Genomic DNA, 23101 nt, shown 5'->3' with positions numbered 1-23101 from the left:
CAACATACAGACATCTTATGCAATTTTGTGCCTCCAAATTTGTGGCAAAAGTTTGGAATAGGCCCACATGTGGCTGTAATGGTCAGACATCCACATACTTTTGGTCATATAGTACAGTTCATTTAGTTCCATTTCTGTCTTCATTTTTTTTCATAAGCTCTGTCAAAATCTATGAGCATCTGTGAAAATTCTTTACTTTCTCCATGAGCTGCTTTCAGCCAAATCATTTACAGAAATATGATTGGATAAGCCATAACAGAGGATCTTCTACAGAATCTGAGATGGCTTATGTTTAAAAAAAAATGGAGGCGCTAAACTACGGCCAGTTTTGATAGATTGATTAGTTCTGCTCATTTGGATCGCTGAAGTACTACCAGTTGACAGCCCCTGGTTATAAGCAAAGAGTCTTGACAGAGATCAACATGGTCCCTGTTCCATCTGTTCACTTCTCATTTATTAACTGGCAAAGAACTGGAAGTGAGATTTTTGCTCATTGGGGCATGTCAAAGAAGGCTTCTGATCAGTCCTTTTGCTTTCTAACACACACACACACACACACACACACACACACACTCACAGGCACAAGCCGGTAGCCTGATTAACATCTGAATTAGGTTACCAATATGAGCTACAAAGTGGTTGACCAATGATCCCTTCCTTTCTCATACTGCATAATAACCATTGTGCAAAGGATTTACTGCAAAAAGCTGTTTTTTCTTTCCCAGTCCATCTTCTGTCCCAGGGTTACTAGACCCCTACATTAAGACCTGAGCAAGGGCCTATGCCTTGTCTAATGCTCATTAGAGCCAAAGTCCATTAGCCTCCTAATGGGTGACACAGGGACTAATTATAGATGTGTTTCCAGAAGGCAGATGTAGTTGAATACAATAAGGCTGTTGGGACCATTAACAGAGCTGTTCTGAGTAAGTGGTCTCACAAGCTGCCAAAATCCCATCCTGGTCATTAGGTATCAATCAGAAATGGTGTAATGATTAACTGACAAAGGAAACTATTTTATTTATCCGTTATGTGTTGATAATTTTGGGGGGTCTGAGGAGGTCGCTCTCTTGTTTTAGACAAAGAGGGAAGTCTTGAGTCCATATGGTGATCAAAGCTTTCTTAGTAAGCATTCGATGGAAATCATACATTCTAAAGACACATCATTCTGTTCCAGTAGCTGCTTAATATGAGTGTTGAGGCATTTATTAAAGTATTATATGCGCCTATATACACAGGTGATTATTTGTGTAGTGATAAGGAATTTTCTTTTTATAAAACCATACAAATTCATATGAGGACAATGTGAAGAGCTTCGATTCATACACATGAAGATGTCACCTGCCCCTAACCCCATCCTTAATGATCATAATTTTTCTTATGAATTGAGCAGTGCAAACTGTAACGAATTACAAAGCCATCACCATATTAAGATAGGAACTTGTAAATCCAGGATACACCAAGATTATTTTATATTAAAGGTGTGGTATAGGAAATATTTTTGTTGTTGAGAGTTAATACAGTGGACTCCCAGTGTGCTGGGTCAGTACTCATTAGCCATCATAATAATTTGTGCTGTACTTGAAATGGTTCTTTAGAGTGGAACCATTTACGGTTTCATCAAGAACCATTTTTTGTTCTCTAAAGAACATTTTATTTTTTGTTTCCACAATAGACTGAATAATTGTTTTCCACCATAATTGTTACATTTAGAATGGGAAACATTTTTTTAGTTCTCTGTGGCACCATCAAAAACAGTCAAAGATCCATCAATTTAAAAGGTTCTTCAGGAAAACTAAATCAAATGGTTCTTGTATGGCATCACTTTAAAGAACTATAACTGGCACCTTCTATTGGATTATTAATGGAATGATGAGATGTGAGATAAAATTTGATTTTTTAAACCTCGTATCGCTTATGACAGATTTGTATGAATTTGAACAACAGGGCAGTGTGGTTGGATTTTGGATCCTTAGATTGCAAACGAATGAAGTGGTAAGAATATGGACAAACACTAACACCCTGACAATAATCTTACCCTTAACCCTTTTAACATCTTACCGTGTGAATTGTTCCAATTTTGCAAGGAGACCATGGTTTTTTATTGGCTTGAATAAGACTACATGTTTTAACCAAGACCTGAAAAGTAAAATCTAGCATGAAATTGCAATAGACCAACACCAATATAAAAAAAAAGAAGAATAACAAAAACAAGTGGAAAAAATGACAATTTAGGCAAACTAATGGTGATGGCTAGGATCAGGAAATTTGTCTTTGTTGCCCCAGTAATCATAGCATACCGAGGTATCAACAGGTTGTTTAGCTGTCACCATCCTCAGCACTGAATACAGCTTACAGAACATTGAGTTCTCTGATATTCATTTATTTTCTCTCATGTAGTTTCACTGCACTTTTATATTTGAAGGTTATGTACTAATCCATTTTGCTGTCAATTCTTCAGAACACTCGCTTCAAATAAAGTTTCTGTCATCCTTAACCTTCAAGATACTGAGATGTAAGGATTTAAAGCATTCTTTAAATCCTCACGTATACACCGTGAAAGGAAACATATTCTCTTGCTTCGGCTCCGTCACCTCACTTTTCACATCCCTGCTTGCGTCAAACATCATGACTGAGAGACATGTATATAGAGACTTTGGATAGGTCACAACTATGGCAGCATCCATACGCCTTGTCAAATCAGGGCTCATGCAGTAGACCTGACAGCTGCTGTGACAGGAAGCTTACGCGAATCGCCTGCGAGAGAGAAAAATGCCTTTGATAGTGTTAACCCCCGTAGTGCACTAACGTGTTGTTTCTAGAAGCTTCAGCTGATCCTGTGAAGCTGACTCTGCTTGCTGGTTGGGTAGGAGAGGCCTGTGGGCTTAGAGATTCCCAAGCTAACAGCAGGGATAGGAGCGCAGGCAGGTGGAAACACGCTGCGAACACATCCCTGTGTGTGTGTGTGTGTGTGTGTGTGTGTGTGTGTGTCTGTGTGTGTGTGTGTGTGTGCATATAAGTGTATGTGTGCGCATTTGTGTGTGTTTATCTGTGAGGCCTTTGATCTTCTGATGAGCTGCTAATACTAATTTGGCTGGGAAATAGAAGTGTGTGTGTGTGTGTGTGTGTGTGTGTGTGTTTGTTTGTCTGTCTGTCTGTTGTCTCTCTGTCTGTGTGTTTGCAAGAAAAACAAAAAGGACTAAAAATTTGTAGTTTTCAGACAGATCCAAGTATAGACATATGCATTGTGGAGAAAAGGGAAGGGGGCATTTGGTGGATATCTGCATCAAATGGCCTCATACTTAATTTCACACTTAATGTACACTATGTAATATTGCTTTAGGTCAGTGTAGCACAGTAAGTATTTCTTCCCCCATAAATAAAAGGACAAGCTTGTCCTGTGCATCTCTTATGCCTGTAATGAAATCTGTTTATGGGAATTTGTTGTTTGATATTTTGATTCTTCCTTAGAAATTAACATATAACACCCTTTTGTAAAGGCATTTCAGTATTATCATTCAGTAGACGTTCTTTTGAGGCCACAGGTAATTGAGGCAAAAGAAAACAAAACCAAAAAAAAATAACACTAGAAAATTTGGCCGGATCATCTCTGTATAGTCCAATACAGGCAAAAATATGCCTATTTTACCCGAGCTTAAAGAAAACATTGCTGATTTTAATTTGTTGCATTGCTTTTCTATAGGCACTGGATAATGAGCCTTAAGTTTTAATATGTAAAGCAATTCAAGAGGCTTAAAGAGAGTGAATGTGGTACATTGATGCATGGAAAGGGGCAACAGGGGGAAATGACCACATCATTTTGTTCATTAAGACACTCAACTGTGATTTTGAGATTACTTGTCTATTATGATATTATAACATAACTGTTGTATGTTGTTTATATCTATGGTTAATAACAACACCACACTGCATACTAATGATATGTATCTTGGTTAGTTAAGTTTGGTTAGCTGCCTAGCTGTGAGGTGAAGTTGTTGTCCATTCATATGCTAAATGATGTATTATATATAGGCTACTACTGAATATGTTTATTTGCAGATAAATTGCAAGGAGCCTGCCATATTATGAATCCCTGAGTGTTTCAGATTGAAAATAGTGGAAAAGATATAATGACAAAAGGAAGAAAGGTCATTCAGTAAGAATGGCTCTGACTGAAAGATGTAAGGAGTCCTCCATTAGCCTGCTTGGCCAGTTTGATCTGTACCTGCTTTATAAAAAAAAAATGTATCTCTGAAAAGATATGAAAAACAATTCTGCTCAGTAAATTCTGTTCAATTAAAAGTTACTAAAGAGGGAGTTTAAAAGTACATAAACTTGTCCATGGTGTGCTCATTAGGACATATATATATTCCCCTGACTGTGCAGTAAAACTCATACACTGCTTTCTCACTCATCAAATATAAATGAAAGCATTATTATGATATAAATATAATAAGACAAATAATTTTGATTAAGGAAAAAAAACTGCCTCTATATTTCAAATCTGTAATTGTGTGCAAGGTTATTCTATCCTGTATCCTGGTCACAGGATCATTATAGATGTTTCATTATGGATGTAATACCAATATTAATAATGATTCTTATCAATACTCTGATTGAATTCAGATGTGTGGCTTCCAATTAAAATGCAAAACTTTACTGAATTGTTACATTAAATCTATATTGTATCTGTTCAAAACAAAAATAATACATTATAAAATATGATGAATCCACTAAAAGCCTTTGGGAGTTTAATTATTTGTATTTTAAGAACTTTTTCTTAAGAACATGTTTGCTGCATGCACTTAAGTATATTGTTAATAAATGCCTAAGAATCGTCCAGGAACCTTCATCCCGTTCAGCGCGCGCTTCAGTCAGAGTTGTGACTCTCCATTTCCGCTTTCCTGACTGCTGATTTATCCGCGGTGGTAGATGAGAGACTGTTATCCCGCAGCCCCGCAGCCCCGCTCCCTCCTCCTGGTTTCACGCTTCATTTTCCTCCTGCTCCTGCTCGGTACTCAACGTGTCGCTGAACGACGTGAAAATGACTCCGAAAATAAGCGGACGACTGGAAAATGTGCGGAAAATGAAAGTTTGGCGCTGGGGTCTCCCCCCCCCCCCCCATCTCTCTCTCTCTCTCTCTCTTTCTCTCTCTCTCATCCTCTTTCTCTCTCCACCCCCACGCGCCCAATTACGCTTAAAAACAGGCTGAAGAGCTGTAGCGCGCGCTTTCACACGGTCAACATCTGTCAGGTGCTCGCGCTCCCAGGTTCAAGAGAAACCACTTCTCTGTTCATGCAGATTGTATAGGGCCTGTACAACCTTCTCCATCCTGTCTCACTCTCATCACATTCCCATGTCACTCTCATCTCCATCCTGTCTCACTCTCATCTCACTTTCACCTCATTCCCATGTCACCTTTAACTCCCTCCTGTCTCACTCTCATCTCACTTTCACCTCATTCCCATGTCACCTTTAACTCCCTCCTGTCTCACTCTCATCTCCCTCCTGTCTCACTCTCATCTCACTTTCACCTCATTCCCATGTCACCTTTAACTCCCTCCTGTCTCACTCTCATCTCCCTCCTGTCTCACTCTCATCTCACTTTCACCTCATTCCCATGTCACCTTTAACTCCCTCCTGTCTCACTCTCATCTCCATCCTGTCTCACTCTCATCATACTCATATCCATCCTCTCATTCTCATTTCACTTCCATCCCTCTCTCATCTCACTCTCATCTCATTCCATCTCACGCTCATCTCACTTTCACCTCGCTTTCACCTCATGTCACTCTCATCTCCACCCTGCCTCGCTCTTATCCACTCTCACGTCACTCCAATCTCACTCTCATCTCATTACTGTCTCACTCTCAATCTCAACTAACTCCAAGATCACTCTCATAATAATAATAATAATAATAATAATAATAATAATAATAATTGTGGTGTTGTTATAAAGGATTATTATTATTATTATTATTATTATTATTGTTGTTGTTGTTATTATTATTATTATTATTATTATTATTATTACAACTATATTACGTTTTATTGTATATTATAACCTATTATAATTACTGATAACCCATTTACAACAGTTCAATAACCAATAAAATATAACGTAATTTAATCCGACTTTAATTAACTACAAAGACACACGTGATAGAGTCATTGGCAAATGTATTGACCAATGTCTCCTTAAGGAAATGAGAGGTACTCTGCATGGGATTTACTCTGAATATCTGATATAAAGACAATACCCTTTAGTCGCCTTTGTTACTGTTTGTTGTTTACTTCCACTGCCACACACATTGTTTATTATCGTGTTTTATTAGCTCTACTGGCCAGCTGGAATACTGTGAGCATTGTCAAAGCAATAGTGCAATTCCACAAATAACATCTAATTGCATAATGGCTATGTCTATTCTTCTTGCAGTGATGAGTGTGATGATTAAGTTGTTAACTGGGTTCCACTGATGCGATATATGTTTTTCCCCCCCTTTTTTTTTGCTTCAACTAACAATTAATTGAGCTATTCGTAGCAGGTCTGGTGTAAATTCTGAGTAATGGGATGTGTGCGACTCCCTCATGCTCTAGCTGTCAGATCGCTGAACCCAGGCACAGTTATACATGTAATAATGTATAGATTTGCTTAGTATAATGAACATATCATTACAGATAACGAGTTAACTCACAAACAATAAGAATGGGTTAACGTGAATTTTAATATTCCTTGTATCCTGTGTAGGTATGTTTTGACTTTTAAAATACATTTACCATTTGACTGCATTTGTGTAGTAATAAAAACAGTCGTTTTTAATCTCAGTAGTGAGTACTGAGACTATACTAATGCGATTTTTTTAAAAGAAACGTTTTAATACGCTTAATAGGTATTGATAAAAAAAAAATACAATCCAACATAATAATAGAGCCTATATATTATAATACAGTGAATTATAGTAAATCAAGCAAACAAACTACAACAACCACTACAATCATCCCTATCCTCCTCATCATCATCATCAGCAACAACAACAACAACAACAACAACAACAACAACAACAATAATAATAATAATAATAATAAGGAGAAGAAGAGTATAATTTAGAATATTTTTATTTAAAACAAAACCAATTATAAATATTATTGTTTTGTCGTCATAAATAAATAAAGAAATAAATAAATAAATTTTGGCTTTCTGTGAGACAGTTGGCATATAACTTTTACTCTCGAGGGAAAAACTAAAGAATCACTGAATCGGATTATAAATATATTTTATTTATTTATTTAGATAAATACAAGCTGATACATTTTCTTTTGGAGCAGTCTCATACATGCCTGAGGGCTGTTTGACTCCATCAAGAATGAGATGCGATGCTTTAAAGTAGAGTTTATTGTGCTTTCATTTTTATCCAATTTTGTGTACAGCGTTCCCATTTTATCCAATTTATTGTATCTAAAACAGAAACCGTCCTTCATCTTCAGCAAGCCTGGGCATTCATTAGGCTTCTCTATTAACTACCAGATTGTGCTATTTAGCTTAAGGACATAAAAAGACATTTATTAAAATGATTTATACATTTATTTTCGATGAAGTAGTTAATACAACACGTGTTTATTATTGTCATGGGGGTAACATCGTTATTATTATTATATTTTTTTTTCAGTTTCAGAGAACCCTTTTTTAGCTTCCATCATGCCCTAAAGCCACTTGTGGACAAAGTGGTCTGATGTGGCACGTGCGCTGGGCGTCAGTCACCTGTTTCTTAGCAACTGACACAACAGGGAAGCACCTGTGGCACCAATTTACTGAAAAGAGTCTTTCACGGGTTTTTAAAGCAGCTCGAAACAAAAGCAGCGAGCTGTGTGAGAAACCCCGAAGCTGTGCGAGCGCATAGCCTATTTGATCACATACAATGTCAAAAACCTCAAAATACATCAAAATAGCCATGCGTAGTTGCTTATGCACGTTTTCATTTTTCTCGTGACCTTTGGGCTACATGATGACAAAAAAATATTGTTTCCATTATAACTACGTTACACAATACCCTTTAAAAAAATCCGAATATTTAACTATATTTTGGACAGTTTACTTGTTTATTTAGCAATGTGTTGAAGAGTGATGTTAATTTACTTTAAGCACTTGAGATCAGTCAATAAAACAAAACTGCCAAGAATGTACTTTATAGCAAAATGTTTCAAGTTTGAAGCTTCAGTTTTATCACCCTTGGGGGTGTATTGGATGAACGAGATATAGATGTAAATGCTTTCAATACACAACAACAACAACAACAACAACAACAACAAAGACGACGACAACGAAAACAACAATAAATAATAATAATAATAATAATAATAATAATAATAATAATAATAATACAATTTTTAATTAAATGCACTCGTCTATGGCTCTTCTACCGTGTTGCATTCACTCTTATAATCTTAATTTGCCTCCAGGACCTGTTTAAATATGATCCACTTTCTCTCTAATTGCTTGAGTATACTATATTCACAGAAAATCCTCATATGTAGACACTAAGGAATTAGCTCTATCCCAAACTACTGTTTAATTAGTTGCCATAGTTGCTAGTAAATAGTAAGGAGAAATTACACAGTATACAGCATCGTAGTTTTGTTTCTCAAAAGAGTAAGGGTTTAGTCCAACTCTGGTTTTTGGATATTATTTCTTTATCAATTGAATATAATTTGTCCAAAATGCGCACGGCAGCGTGGCTTTGTAGGATACTGTTTACCTTCAGAGCGCTGGAGAGTGGAAGCTGAGTTCAGGTCACGTGACCGCGCGCCATGCAAATCAGTCCCCAGCTCGAACGTGATTGGTCGCTTCGCTCTCATTTAGCGGCTGTCAAAGCGCATCATATGGCCGCTCTGCTACTAACTTTTCTCCCGCGCCGCACAAAGTAGCTCACAGGCTTTTTCACGGCACTGGATGAGAAATTCAAAAGCTGAAAAGAAAGGTAAAGAAAATAGCGACTTGTATCGTTTTGGATTGTATACCTTGCCTTGTTCTGTGGGGAACCTTTTCTTTTACGCGTCTGTGCCAGCGGACAGGACAGGGACGCCGCTGTTTGGCTCCAAGAGTGAATGTTTCTCGCGTGTTGAGTGCGAAAGTTAAAGCCAGGTGAATGTATAGCATGATGATGGAGACGGACTTGCATTCCCCGGCTCCCCAAACGAACACGAGTGCGGGGCACACGGGCCAAAACGCTCCGGGGAAACTGAGCCAGGAGCGCGTCAAGCGCCCCATGAACGCATTCATGGTGTGGTCCCGCGGGCAGCGGCGGAAGATGGCACAGGAGAACCCCAAAATGCACAACTCGGAGATCAGCAAGAGGCTTGGGGCCGAGTGGAAGGTCATGTCCGAGGCGGAGAAGCGGCCTTTCATTGACGAGGCGAAGCGTCTGCGCGCAATGCACATGAAGGAGCACCCGGATTACAAGTACCGGCCACGCAGAAAGACCAAAACGCTGCTTAAAAAGGACAAATACTCCCTGGCCGGCGGGTTGCTCGCAAGTTCTACCGGCGGTGGCGGTGTGACTCTGGGGATGAGCACTGTGCAGAGGTTAGAGAGTCCCGTGGGTCACGGCGGCGGAGCAGGCGCGGCGAGTTACGCACACGTGAACGGCTGGGCAAACGGCGCGTATACAGCAGCCGCCGCCGCAGCCATGATGCAGGAGGCGCAGTTAGCCTACGGGCAGCACGCAAGCGCTGGCGCCGCTCACCATCACGGACACCACCCGCATCACCATGGACACCACCACCCGCACCATCAGCACGCCGCCAGTGCGCAGTCCGTGCACCGCTACGACATGAGCGCGCTGCAGTACAGCCCCATGTCGAACTCTCCGAGCTACGTGAGCGCCTCGCCGTCGGCCTACGCTGCCATGCCGTACACGCAGCACCAGAGCTCTGTCTCGGCGGCGGCGGGAGGCGTCGGCACGCTCGGATCGCTCGTGAAGCCCGAGCCGAGCGCGAGCCCTCCCCTCAGCGCCGCATCCCGCGCGCCCTGTCCCGGTGACCTGCGCGAGATGATCAGCATGTACTTACCGGCGGCCGAGGCTGGAGACGCGGCTGTTCAGAGCAGACTGCACGCGCTGCCGCAGCACTATCAGAGCACTGCCGCTGCCATTAACGGAACCGTCCCACTGACGCACATTTAAAGAAAGAAGCAAAATCATTAAACTGAACCACATATATTCACAAACAAGTAACCAAATATTTACCTCTTTTTAGATTATAAATACCTGCTTTTTTTGTACAGAATGTTTTGTTGTAAATTTAAAGGTGATTATTATTTAAGCCTTGGTTCACTGGTATTGTCATTCAACAGAAATTCATTTCTCCGATTTGCCTACATTTCAGATAATAGCTTTAGGCCAATATGTAATATGAAAAGGATAAGGATACCAGCCTTTACACAATCTAGATCATTTTGTGAAAACTTAAGAGTTTTAAATATTTTTAATGATTATTATCTGTGAAATACAAGTTTTAATACACAGGAAATGCCGGGGAACAATCCAGAGTGAAAACGCCTATATTTTAAAGGGTATTTTATTTGTCCATAACCCGCAATTGTTTGGTTTGTAAACACGTGACTGAGCCTGTGTATTTAAAAAAAAAATTTTTTTTCCTTTGGTCGTTGTATTTTTCATTCTTGTAAATTGTGCACATATGATAGAGGAAAAAAGTGATAGGTCTGAACAAACTGTAAATAGTTCGTTAATTCATTTTTCACTTATTATTATTATTATTATTATTATTATGATTATTATTATTATTATTGCAAATAGAAAAGCAAAGGTTTTTTTTTGCGTTGGGATGAAACGAATAAATTTCTCAGCTGTTGCTCTTATTCTGGTGTTAATTTGATCTTTGCATCGACTGCCGACTCCAGTGCGATCCAGCACTTCCTGAGCCAAAAATCCGCTGTGAGCTTATAGATAAATAAATAAACAAGCTTAAATGCAAATTTGTAAATATATTGTGAAAATCTTATGTTTCTAGAGTCCAGTGTAGTCTGTAACAGATATACAAAGATTGTATTGACCTATTATTATTATTATTATTATTATTATTATTATTATTATTATTAAAATGAGTGTATGTTACATTATTGTCATAATATAATAATCTGTAGGCTACAATTGCAAATACATTTTGTCTTAACGATGAAATGATTTATTCCATGTAATGTCATTGTTAAGATATCAAATTACCCATACTGCATTTTACAAAAAATAGATTTTACTTATCGTTTTTTCTTAACAATTTCACGTTTAGTATAAATATAATGTAGGTATAACAAGTTACTTAGTTGTTGAATTGTGTTAATGGAAATCTGTTGTTGCTGTTTTAGTTATTATTTTGTTTTTGATTACGCATAGATAGATTTTTTTTATGATTTCTTTCGTAGGTTCAGTAATTTTGCTGTTGGATCGTTTACTGTACGTGTATTTGACATAAATGATACTAAAGCGATTGAGTAAATGATGCGTCGGTTATGAAATAGCCTAGCTGGAGCAGGGTCAAAAGGATATACGGTCCTAGAATTTATCCCATTATTTCAAAGTGCAAACAAACATGTCACGTGACACCTTGTACAAACTAAAGATATTCGTATAAACACCTTGTATAAACTAAAGATATAAAGAAGTTGCTTAGGTATTTTCCTGAAAAGAGGTTTTCAATAAGTTAAAAAAAAAAAGAAAAGAAAAAGAAAGAAACCCTCAGCTTGTTCCGGACTTGTCATTGGTGCGTGTTTAGGGGGATGATAGATGGGGTCAGTCAAAGATCAGGGCCTCTTTAAATAAAAATGATCCAGTGAAAACTAAACGCAACGCATACAAAGCAAAACACATTATTCAAAGTCCAAGTTGCACTTCACCGTCTAAATCCTCCTGGGAGCATCACCTTGTTCCACTCCGCATATAAAATCCAAACATGTTTTCCAATACTTACATTAAAATCTTCCCGTTTCTTTCCTAAAACATGTACTTTTCCGGATCTTTTTTGTTGCACAATGCGCATATCTGTCGTCTGTTCGTTTGTGTTTTCTCCATAAGAAACAAATATGACATTTTGAATTTCTCATTGAGGAAGGATGTGAGCTGGATTTGGGATGAATGGAGAGAAGAAGGAGAAGGAGAAGGAAAAGGATTAGAGGGCCATGAGAGCTAAACTCGGGCTCACAGGCCACTAATACTTGAATACTAATTAAGTGAAAAAATGGCAGGGTCCACCCCACCCCCCCCCCTCCCCCATAACGTGTGTGTTTTATTTAAAATGGAATAACACTTAATGTGGCGAGTGTGAGCTAAATCGTCTGAATCGAAGTGTGCGTGTTTAAAAAAAAACATCATCCAACTACATTATAGAACACATTTCTATATACCAGAAATAATGTGACTGATGATTAAACTAAACTATACACTATATAAATTATAGCTGTATAGACAATACTTTAAGCTGCACACAATTTACTCTTTTTTTTAACCAAACCTTTTTCATAAAGTAAATAACCTTTTTTAACTTCTCAATCGTTTCTCCTTTACCTTTAATATCGGACTAAAGGTTAACTCAATCCTACTGCGTCAGTACACTCATAAAAAAGGTACTAAGCTACCAGGTACTAGTCCTTGTCTCTGGGTTGTTACCTTCAAGTATACATCTTTTGTACCTCTATATATTTTGAAGTTTTACTCTAACTTTTTACAGTAGATTTATAGGCTATGCGTTAAAAATATTTTTACTGGGCGATATCCACATTTCCAGGTGATAAATAGTCTACATATTAAAGGAACAAAAGATAAGGGTACTGGGGTTTTTTTTTAGGAGTTGAACAATTGCTGCTGAAACAAGTGTTTTCTGGCAAAATTCACCAGTTCACTTTCCTGCACACACCAGAAAAAAAAACTTCTGACCAATAACACGAAAATCCAAACAGTCTACCCTTCCTGGCACTAAAACTCACTTCACCAGTGAGAAACAGCAGCCATCATTGGCCCGTATCCCCCCCAAGCCCCCACCCCCCCCCCCCCCCCCCCCCGTTTGTAAACCCTGTCCTAAATGTCCCTAATTAGCATCGACTTTATCACTCCCCTGCATATTTTCTCAGCGCTCCCAAAAAAAACCCTCGCTCCTGACGCCACTGGTTGCGGTTCTGCCACGGAAGATTACGAAGACAGATTGGAGAGGCGCGAGATTATATGCGGAGCAGAAACAGCAACCGGGCCAATAAATTCCGCGCGCGCCTTATCGTGCAATTACACGTTGGCGTGTTTCGCAATCTCGCAGCCTCTTGCCTAATCCACAAGCTCCCAGTGAGGCGAGAGACCGGGTTTATGCCCCTCACCCCTCCTCCAGTTCGTTTTAGCATCTTGTTGAATGTCAAATGACAATTTAAAAAAAAATACATTTGATTCATTATTAAATTTCTAACCTTCGATCCTACAGAAATGCCCAAAAACACAATTTGCCTGTCCGGTCAATGGCCTGATGGTTTCTTTATCAAGCTCAAGAGCAGTGAACATGCTCCTAAGGAAATAGAGAAATAGGCATTGGCTTAATCTCTTCTCTCTGCCTTCCTCCTGCCTTCTCTCTCTCTCTCTCTCTCTCTCTCTCTCTCTCTCTCTCTCTCTCTCTCTCTCTCTCTCTCTCTCTCTCTCTCTCTCTCTCTGGTGGAATTTGGCACAGTTGGAACTTTTTCTTCATTTGGCCTCACAGAGCTCATTACAGACTTCAGCGAGTTCCTGAACACACAACACACACAGCGGTGCAGATGCAGAAGGAAAAGTCCAAGAACTGTACAAGGTTAAAGCCTGTAAGTGCTGGAGTTTAGACTCCAATTCTGGAACATATCTTACAGCATACAGACCATTTTGATCAACAGATTATTCACCTTATTAATCATACATCAACATCAACAATGTCCTTAATTAGTTTCACACAATACTAAACTGAAAGGAACTGCCAATCTGAAACTCAAGCAAGGGTTTAGAACCATACAACAGAGTGTGTCCTTCTAATTAGAACCCTTTTATGAAGTGGAGAACATGGAAACCCTTAATGACCTGGGGACTGCACAATTGAAACCGTCTAGGTGCTGGCAGACTGCAAATAGACTCCAAATTTCCTATTGCATTAAACTCTTTTTATGAATAGAAGACTACCATGTACACCATATGGCCAAAGGTTTGTTTACACCTGACCATCACACTCATATGAATGTGTTGAACATCCCATTCCAGATTTACTCACTCCTTGCTGTTATAATAACCTCCACTTCTCTGGGAAGGCTTTCCACTAGATTTTGGATCGTGGGGATTTGTGCTCATTCAGCCATAAGAGCCTTAGTGAGGTCAGGCAGTGATGTTGGGTGAGGATGCCTGGGGTGCAGTCAGCATTACCGTTCAACCCAGTGGGCTTGAGGTCAGGACTCTGTGCAGCACACTCAAGTTCTTCAACTCTGCACTTGGCAAATCACGTCTTCATGGATCTCGCTTCGTGCACAGGAGCATTGTCATGCTGGTACAGGTTTGGGCCTCTTAGTTCCAGTGAAGGGAAACTGTAATGCTACAGCATACACACTCATCCTATAGATAATCATGTGCATTCAACTTTGTGGCAACAGTTTTTTGGAAGGCCCACATAGGTGTGATTGTAAGGTGTTTGCAAACCTTTGGCAATATAGTGTATGAACAACACCAATGCCCCTAATTAGCTTAAAATAACACTTGCAAATCTCTAAACTCAATGCAACCACCAATTTAAAACTGTAAAGAGTTTTTCTGCTTGTCCTTCTGGGGGAACCCTTAAATATTCCATGTAGAACCCTACACCGGAGTGCTTTCGTCCAAGTGGAACCATTTTATGAAGTGGAGAACTCGTCATTATGCAAGGAACCCTGAAGGAACTGGGTTATCTAATAGCATTGTATAAATGCCCTCCAAGGACTGCACAATCTTAAAGCCTGTACGTAGGTGGTGGCAGACTCCAAATAGCCTCCAAATCTAGAACGTGTCCTATTGCATATAAATTGTTTTGATAGATTATACTATATCAACAGCATCAATACCCTTGATTAGTTTCAACAACAATAAACTCAACGGGACCACCAATCAACTCTAGGAATGTTTGTTCAGTTTTCCCCTTTGGGGGAACCCTTAAATAGTCCACGTAGAACCTACAACAGAGTGTTTCCATATTAGAGAGGGTTCCTTGTACAATCCCATGGTGAAGCTAATTATACAATTAATTATTTAGGAATCACTATCTTCTAATAGCATGGAAATAAATAGCCAGAGAAAGATTCATTTTGCCTAAAGAATAATTTAACATTCACATTGATGATCCTGAGCATTTTTCTCTGTGTATGTGTGGGTTTCCACCAGGTTGTGCAGTTTCTTCCCACCTCCCAATATGTCAGTAAGTGGATTGGCTAAGATAAATTGCCCTAGGTGTAAATGAGTGTGTGAGTGTGTGTGTGTGTGTGTGTGTGTGTGTGTGTGTGTGTGTGTGTGTGTGGATGGTGCCCCAAGATGGACTGGCATCCCATCCGGTGTGTATTCCTGTGCTACCCTCAGTGTTCCTGGGATAGACTCTGGATCCACTCTGACCCTGACAGGGATATTGCTGTTGCTGAAAGCAAGTGTGTGAGTGTATCATTTCTCATCATCATCAAAATTAATTGACATATTAATATCAGAAATTAACAGGTCTTGTACTTTGGTATGTTATAGTGAAATCCTATCAATCAGTTTCAGTTTAAACATCAGCATGGACATTTCTATTTCTAGAATATTCTTGTATCTCAATTTAGGGGTGTTTTCCCTTCACAGTTATGTGAGTGAGTGCTTTTCATTTTCAGACACGTGTTGGCCAAAGTACTGGACACTATCTTCCGCTAAACCCAAACAGCAATGAAATAAATAGAAATGAAATGAAATGAAAATCAACGAAATTATTAAAATACAACACCAGTAGCGAAATACAGACCTTAACTAGATTCAAATGCCTGGTAGAATAAATACATTTTATGGACAGTTTCAAACTGAAAGGTGTCGCTTGATGTCACTCTGCAACCTTGATGGCCATCTTTAATGTAATGTTTTACGCTGATTAGTGGACAAAGGACATGTCCCTGGCCGGCTATGGAAGTTAATCAGGCAGAACGGCCTATGCTAATGGGCTTTTGGAGAGCGTACGGTTGGTGAACAGTGAGCTCGATTGTTCTCTCGGTGTTTCACAGGCCTCACGCGCAGCTGCACCACCGTCACTGCCCTGTGACGCTCCATTTCACACTCGCCCAAAGAAGCCCAGTCTAGCTGTCCGCCCACCCCTGTCCCTCTCACATTCATTAGCTGTTTTGGAGGCCTCTATTCTCCTGGGCCAGTATGGTCTCATGATTGCAAATGCGAAGGAATTCGCACGAGCCAACATATTTGGGGAAGAGGGGGTGGGGTTTGGCTTTTCTTACAAAATATAATACAAGAATTCTTACTTGTTAAAATTTTGACAAATTTTGTGATAGATTTTCCTAGGACGGTTTTTAATGTAAAAAATACAGACAGGCTAAAAAAACATTGCTATCATCAGGGGTGCTTTTACCTAGAAAGGTGCATCCAATTTACAGTACCTTTAAAGTTTTATTCTAAAAGTTAAATATGGTCCAAAGATGTACCATGAGTCTTTATCCATATTTCCAGTACACTTTATCCATACTTCCAGGTGAAAGATACAAGGTACAAAGATAAGCGTACCATCCCACTGACAAGGAAAAGTATAGTTTAATACTATTGTTTTTCTGAAAGTATCTTATAAGTACTACAATCCAAACTATTCAAATCTTAAGCACATTAGGCAATCATATTTATTTAGTGAAGCATTAGTGCTTTGAATTCCCTTGGTTTCAATCCACAGAACCCAACCCCAATCAGGTTAATCATTTTAAATGTGCTGTATCTCTAAATAACCATTTCCCCCTCGTTTTATTTATATTGGCATACAATTCCAGTTGACAGTATTTCTTTAAAAATACTGAACTAATATATAAGAAGCACTTTAAGGTAAAGTCAGTCAGCTCAGTCGAAAAATTACAGTTAATCTGCATCAATAGCATGGTCGACAGAAATAGATAGTGTGTTAGAATCATGAACATTATGGGCTAATAGTAAAATTAGGAACTCTCTCACTGACCCCTATCATACAACCAACAAAAGTCAGTAAACTTCTGCTTGCTAAAACGTTGGCAGGTAAAAAGTAAAACAACCCTGGTCCTGGAGTACCCCATGTCCCTCACACTGCTCTAACGCTTAGTAAGGGCTGTTAATTAGAAGATTAATTACATTGGGTGTGTTAAGCAGGAAAAGTATTAAAATGTACAGGACGGGAGTTTTCTCCTGGACCAGGGGCTGGGAACCTGTTCTTTAGGCAAAGACACAGGAGCTGTCCAGGTGCTGAAATCAAAGAGCGAGCTCAGAGTGAAGGCCACATAGTCTTACAAATGCAACCAGAACTTCACGACTATAATGCGTGCAACAGCAGTCATACACAAGAAAACACATGGTTTAATGTGGACATAAAATTGTATCACTGGACAACCAACAGGTGGTGAACAGAACTATCCCTCTGGATTACAATAGCATCTTTCTGAATATAAACGCTGGTGGTGGAACCGAAACCCCACTTCTAAATCGACTGCTGGCTCAAGCTGCTCAGATGGTTGCAAATGAGCCTCCATGAGTAAACCGTCTATGTAATGTGGAACAGCTTAAATGTAGAGAAAAGTGTGTGTGTGTGTGTGTGTGTGTGTGTGTGTGTGTGTGTGTGTATACACAATAAAGCAGTCCAAACAGTCTGGTTACTCCATGGAGCAATTGAATAGTGCACAATATTTCTGCTGACCTGCTCTGATTGAAGCTATACTTCAGACTAACCGTGAACTCCATGGACTGCTTTGCATGATCCCATTTGTAGGCTGTAATGCTACGCTATTTTTATTGATAATTAAAGTTTTAAATCAAAGTATTAATTAAAGTACTTTTACAGGATAGGTTTTGATGCATGTGGAAGAAAATGACTGAAATCTTCACTATCCTGTCAGGGTCATGATGAATCCCAAGCCTATTCCACAAACACTGGGAACAAGGTGGGGACACACCCTGAATGGATCACCAAGTTGCTTCAAGTTTCACAAACAAACCAATATACAGAAACACTTATGAGGTGCATGTGTTGAATTAGGTATGACAAGGTCTCATGAAATGGTTGAGTAACTGCCATCGCTCAGCTTCCCCCAAGTGTGTATGTGTGTGTTTGTGTGTGTATACATGTGTCTCCAAATCCTCTCTCACGTTTGTGTGCTCATACGTATTTAGCAGTATGCAAATCCTAGACAGGGATTTGCTTAACCAGGGAACCATGCATGTTAGTGATACCCTGTCTCAAGATACGCACACACAAACACAAGCGCGCACACACTCCCACCACTCTGATCCACTTTTACACTGATTATTACACCGTCCACACTGCAGAAATGCTAAACTGGTTTAGAGGAAGCACAGATCCAGGATTAAAACACCGCAAAAGAAAGATATTTTAAACTTCCTATTGTACTTCCATAATCTGACTGCAAGCACACACACACACACACACACACACACACACACACACACACACACACACACACACACACACACACACAATCAAAAATAAAGCCAGGCTGCTTAAGTTGGATCTAATTCAGTTCACTTTATGTTTCTAGTTGAAGAAAATGTTTTTCTCTGAAGTTCTTGAGTAAATAATGAAATGTCTATTGGCAAAGCAATTGGTAAGGGGGGAAAGGCCTCCTCAACAGTGAGAAGAAAAAAAGAACCATTAGGTCGGGAATTGGAAAATCATTCCTAAAAAACATATCTATTGAGGTCAACTAGACACAATATGAAACTGTCTGTGTTTCATACTGTGTAGTTGTCAAACAATTAAAGTGAAGGCCACGGGAATACAACTTCTATTGAGGCACCTTTTTTCCCCTCATTTTTCTGCAGTATATTTTTCTCTACAAAAGAAGTAGCACAAGAACATAGAAGATCAAGCCCTGCCTGGAAGGCAAATCTCTCACAGCTGATATTTTCATTGGTTGCACTTATTTTCTGTATTTTCTTTAGTGTCCTTGCAATGTCTGTTTTTACTGTAGTTTATTTTCGGCCAGTTGATGTTTAAGAATGTGAAATTTTATGTCAGCAGTGAGATTATTGGTCTACGGTGGACTGAAAATGCAAAACATCTTCTATAAGGATTTACCCATTCTGTTTTGAGTTAATGCTCTTGTGTTTTCTGATTTATTGTTGGGTTTCCAAATTCAAATTTGCTGCAGTGTTTTTGGCCTTGCAATCTTGTTTGTGGTTTTGCAGGTCGTGATTTCATATTTGGTTTGTAAATGTGCTTTGCCACTGTACAGGTCCATCTTTTCAGTCCTTAAATTCCCAGACTTACATTCCTCACTCTCATAACTACACACATTTTCGATCAGTTTCTGTAAAGATAGAGAATAATTAATAGTAACTACTGAATAACGTGCTTTCAGATGAAGAAATGGTTGGCACCCCGTCCACTGAGTCCCCTGGGATAGGCTCCATTCTCCCCGTGACCCTGTGTAGGATAAGTGGTACAGAAAATGCACGGATGAAGAACTGAATAATAACCCAGCAGTTATAACTTCAAAATATCTACACATTTTTGGTTTAACTTGAACCAGTCAACCAGATTGAATCAAGGCTCTAGAACAAGTACGCAATATTTCTAAAATAACTTTCAAGCTGTATTAGCCAAACAGCAGTCACACGCCAATGTGAAGTACATGGCTTGGTATTTTTTATTGCATCAATACTTTAGACAGGATTAGTTGGAAGTGCTGCTGTTTATATTTCCCCTACTAGTCAGATGTGATGAAAAACTGTGAGAGGAGAAGAGTGGAGAAGAAGGGAGAGGTTATAACAGGTTGTATAAACATGACTGGAGCTGAAGGGGAAAGCAGATCTAAACTGTAATTATCACTGGGGAAGGGAGCTTTGTCTCCATCACCTCCGACTGTGAACAAACTGTCACTGTGGCTCCACATTTACTTACCTGATCCACCACGCGCACACCCTCTATTTATAACACATTCTTCACCCCTTCTCTCTGTTTCACACTTTCTCTCTTTTTACGCCTATTCTCTCGTTCTCTTTCTCTCAAAAGGCAAGTAGGCGGTGTGAACGAGTTGCTATTATTATTTCTGCCTATAAATAGATATCTCTTGGGTTTCTGCTCTTTTCCCTCCTCAGGGCCGTCACAGCAGAACCCAGCTAATAGGAACTTCAGGACTTGTTTGAGGAGTAAAACTACCACTCAGATGTTCTGAAATTGTAGAGAGGCTGTACAGGTCACGGATTGCCACCACTCCAGGGTCATGGCTAAAGGCCTTGAGCCCTTTGATACCCACATCTCCCCTGGTATTTTGTTTCAGCCCAGAGCAAAACAATGAACTTGACAGACAGCCAAATTTGGCTGGTTAGTGGCTGGTTCCGGTTACTGCCCTATTATGCCGTGTGAATAGACAACAGGTAACAGAATCTGAGGAGAGGCGATGGAGCTCCAGGCCGGGAGCTTTGTCCAGCCCCAGCCTTGATTACCTGTAGGTAATCGCCGTGGCTCAGTTAGCAGCCACTTTATTCTCTCAAAGAAATAATCATCCGATCAACCTGCCACTACTTGGGGGGCAATAGGGCACTGAACTAGAGTAGCTACAACGTCATGCTGAAATGCTGTACAGTAAATTGAAGATATTTCAGTCAAACAACTTTTTCATTTTACATGATGTTTAATTTACATGCATTCCTTTATAACCCACATTAGCATGTTTGAATAAAGTTCAGCTCCTTATCGGGTTTTACTGTCAGGCACTAAACAGGGAGCCTATACTGATTCTCTCATTCTAATATTTCTCAAATTTTTCATCTGTTTGTTTTATACCATTTAAATGTTCTATGTAGAACCTACGGCTAAATGTTTCACTGTCAGTATGGCTTTCAAGAAGAACCATGTTAGGAAACTAAGAACTTTTAACTATCCATTGAACCGTCCTTCGGATATTTTTTTTTAAGACTGCAGTTTCCTAGAAACCAAATATTTAAGTTGTTGTGTAGTGAATGAGACTTTAAAGGCCCTTTATGCATGATTTCAGAAAGAAGAATTTTGTATATTTAAAAAGAAAAAAAAAAAGATAAAATCACCCGTGTCACTGATGGATTTAACTCTTCGGTCTACATCTTTTTCCTCAAAACCTGACATATTTGTAGTAGTCTGATAATTAGAAATCCTGGGTATTATACGTGAAACAACTAAAGCCTTGAACAAGTTATACAATAATTTTTTAAAATTTATTTAAAAGATTTCCAAACACACAGAAAATCTGCCAATTTACATTACAATTTGCATTTCTAATTTGCACATAAATACAAAGTGGATATCAAAGACATACAGTCCTCTCCACAACTATTGGAACGGCAAGCCCAAGTCATTTGGTGCTGTACACCAAAGACATTTGGTTTTGAGATCAAAAGATGAGACGAGAAAAAAACGATAGTTTGGGATTTCAGCTTTTATTTCCTGGTATTTACATCTAGATGTGTTAAACAACATAAAACAGAGAACCTTTTGTATCAGACCACCCAATTTTTAGGTGAGCAAAAGTATAAGAACAGATAAGTCTTGAAGTAAATTAAAGTGAATAAAACGTCATATTTGGTTGCATATCCATTGCTTGCAATAACTGCATAAAAACAAGCGCATTCTCCTTGCTGTTCCAATAGTTTCAGAGGGGACTATATGGCAAAAAGTAACAAACTACTAAGCCATGCAAAAATAGACAGAGCGAGAGAGAAACATTGTGTACTCCATCTTTAAAAAAGTACCCATAAAAACATTAGCTTTGGGTATACGTTATATTATTTGGCTGATTTAAGATGTACCAGATTTAAATACATTAGCAATACTGTAACATAATTTGGTCATGGCAATCAGCCTGAAAAAGAGAAAAAGTCCACTTTTAGTCCACGACCACAGCAGCTCTGGAGTGTTTGTGCGGTTTTATTTGACCCCTGCAGTCCTGCCATCTCCCGCTTAGCTTGCAGTGTGAGCAGAGCAACAATGGCGCCCTGCGGTTCTGCTCCGGCCTCCTCTTTCTGCTGTGCTTTATTCAGTGCCCCCGGGCCACCAAGAGCAGGCCAAACGGACCACTAAGTGACAAGGGGAGAGTGAGTGAGTGACATTTCGACAAAAAAAAAAAATGAAAAGAAAAGAAAAGAGAAAAAGAAAAAAAAAACTGTTTGATCTTTGTTTTTGCCATCGACCTGAGTCACCATGGAGAAGGCAAGCATAGTGTGCAGCTAGAGGACAGCGCATGTGCGTGTGCATGTGCTTGTGCTTGTGCTTGTGCGACTTTAACAGATTGACGGGACTCTTGGATGGAGAGAGTCCTAAAAGGTTTGCATGTTCAAGTCATGGGGCGTCCAAAAACAAAATAAATCATGGTAGGAAAGTATGAATTAGCAGTGGATCTGGACTGGAGTCTTTTTTTTAGTTTAGTTATTAATTCTGTGAGGTTTTCTTGCCTCGCAACCAGGAGGATGTGAAATTTAAAAAGCAGCGTTCATTCCCAGTGTGCAGGCAGTCGAGAAGGCCTTTTAGACCACTGATCTCCAGCCTTGATTCCTACTCGACTGCAAAAGCCTTCTCACCACACTTCACTCTCTCCCCCCAAGCTCTGTTTGATCATATAATTAAAGCCAGCAGGCCTATGAAAGTACAATTTTTCTTCACCAATCAAAATCAACTTTAACTCTTTTTTGTGAATATTTGCTCTTGGGTGGTCAGTTATTTTAGTCTACGTTTCGTTTAAAAGCTATTTCGTGTCACGGTTCATATTTTGAATGGTGAAATGGGTTTTCTAACTTTGTACAATTTCTGATGGGGAGACATTACACTTTTTTGAAGTCAGCTTGACTTGAGGCAGAGCTGCGAAGTGTTTGGATGTTTCAGATAAAAC

The 23101-nt window shown here is 39.3% G+C and overlaps 1 protein-coding gene across 2 annotated transcripts; it reads left to right on the top strand.

The window, feature by feature from the left end:
- The first annotated feature begins 8719 nt into the window (after nucleotides 1–8719).
- Nucleotides 8720–10175, top strand: sox1b (SRY-box transcription factor 1b). Of its 2 annotated transcripts, XM_053615481.1 has the most exons (2): nucleotides 8720–9731; nucleotides 9789–10175. In XM_053615481.1, exons 1-2 carry the CDS (start codon nucleotides 9141–9143, stop codon nucleotides 10173–10175), a joined length of 978 nt encoding a protein of 325 aa, XP_053471456.1. In that variant the 5' UTR covers nucleotides 8720–9140. The 2 variants fall into 2 exon arrangements, with proteins under 2 accessions (XP_053471456.1, XP_053471455.1); XM_053615480.1 differs by having other exon boundaries at nucleotides 8720–10175.
- The last annotated feature ends 12926 nt before the right edge of the window (nucleotides 10176–23101 follow it).

Source organism: Ictalurus furcatus, chromosome 26 (assembly GCF_023375685.1).
Source record: "Ictalurus furcatus strain D&B chromosome 26, Billie_1.0, whole genome shotgun sequence".
Lineage (NCBI taxonomy): Eukaryota > Metazoa > Chordata > Actinopteri > Siluriformes > Ictaluridae > Ictalurus > Ictalurus furcatus.
This window is presented reverse-complemented; position numbering and strand designations above follow the sequence as displayed.

What these genes read in the sequence shown, in the direction of transcription:
- sox1b (XM_053615480.1), top strand. Translation starts at nt 9,141, where the DNA reads ATGTATAGCATGATGATGGAGACGGACTTGCATTCCCCGGCTCCCCAA.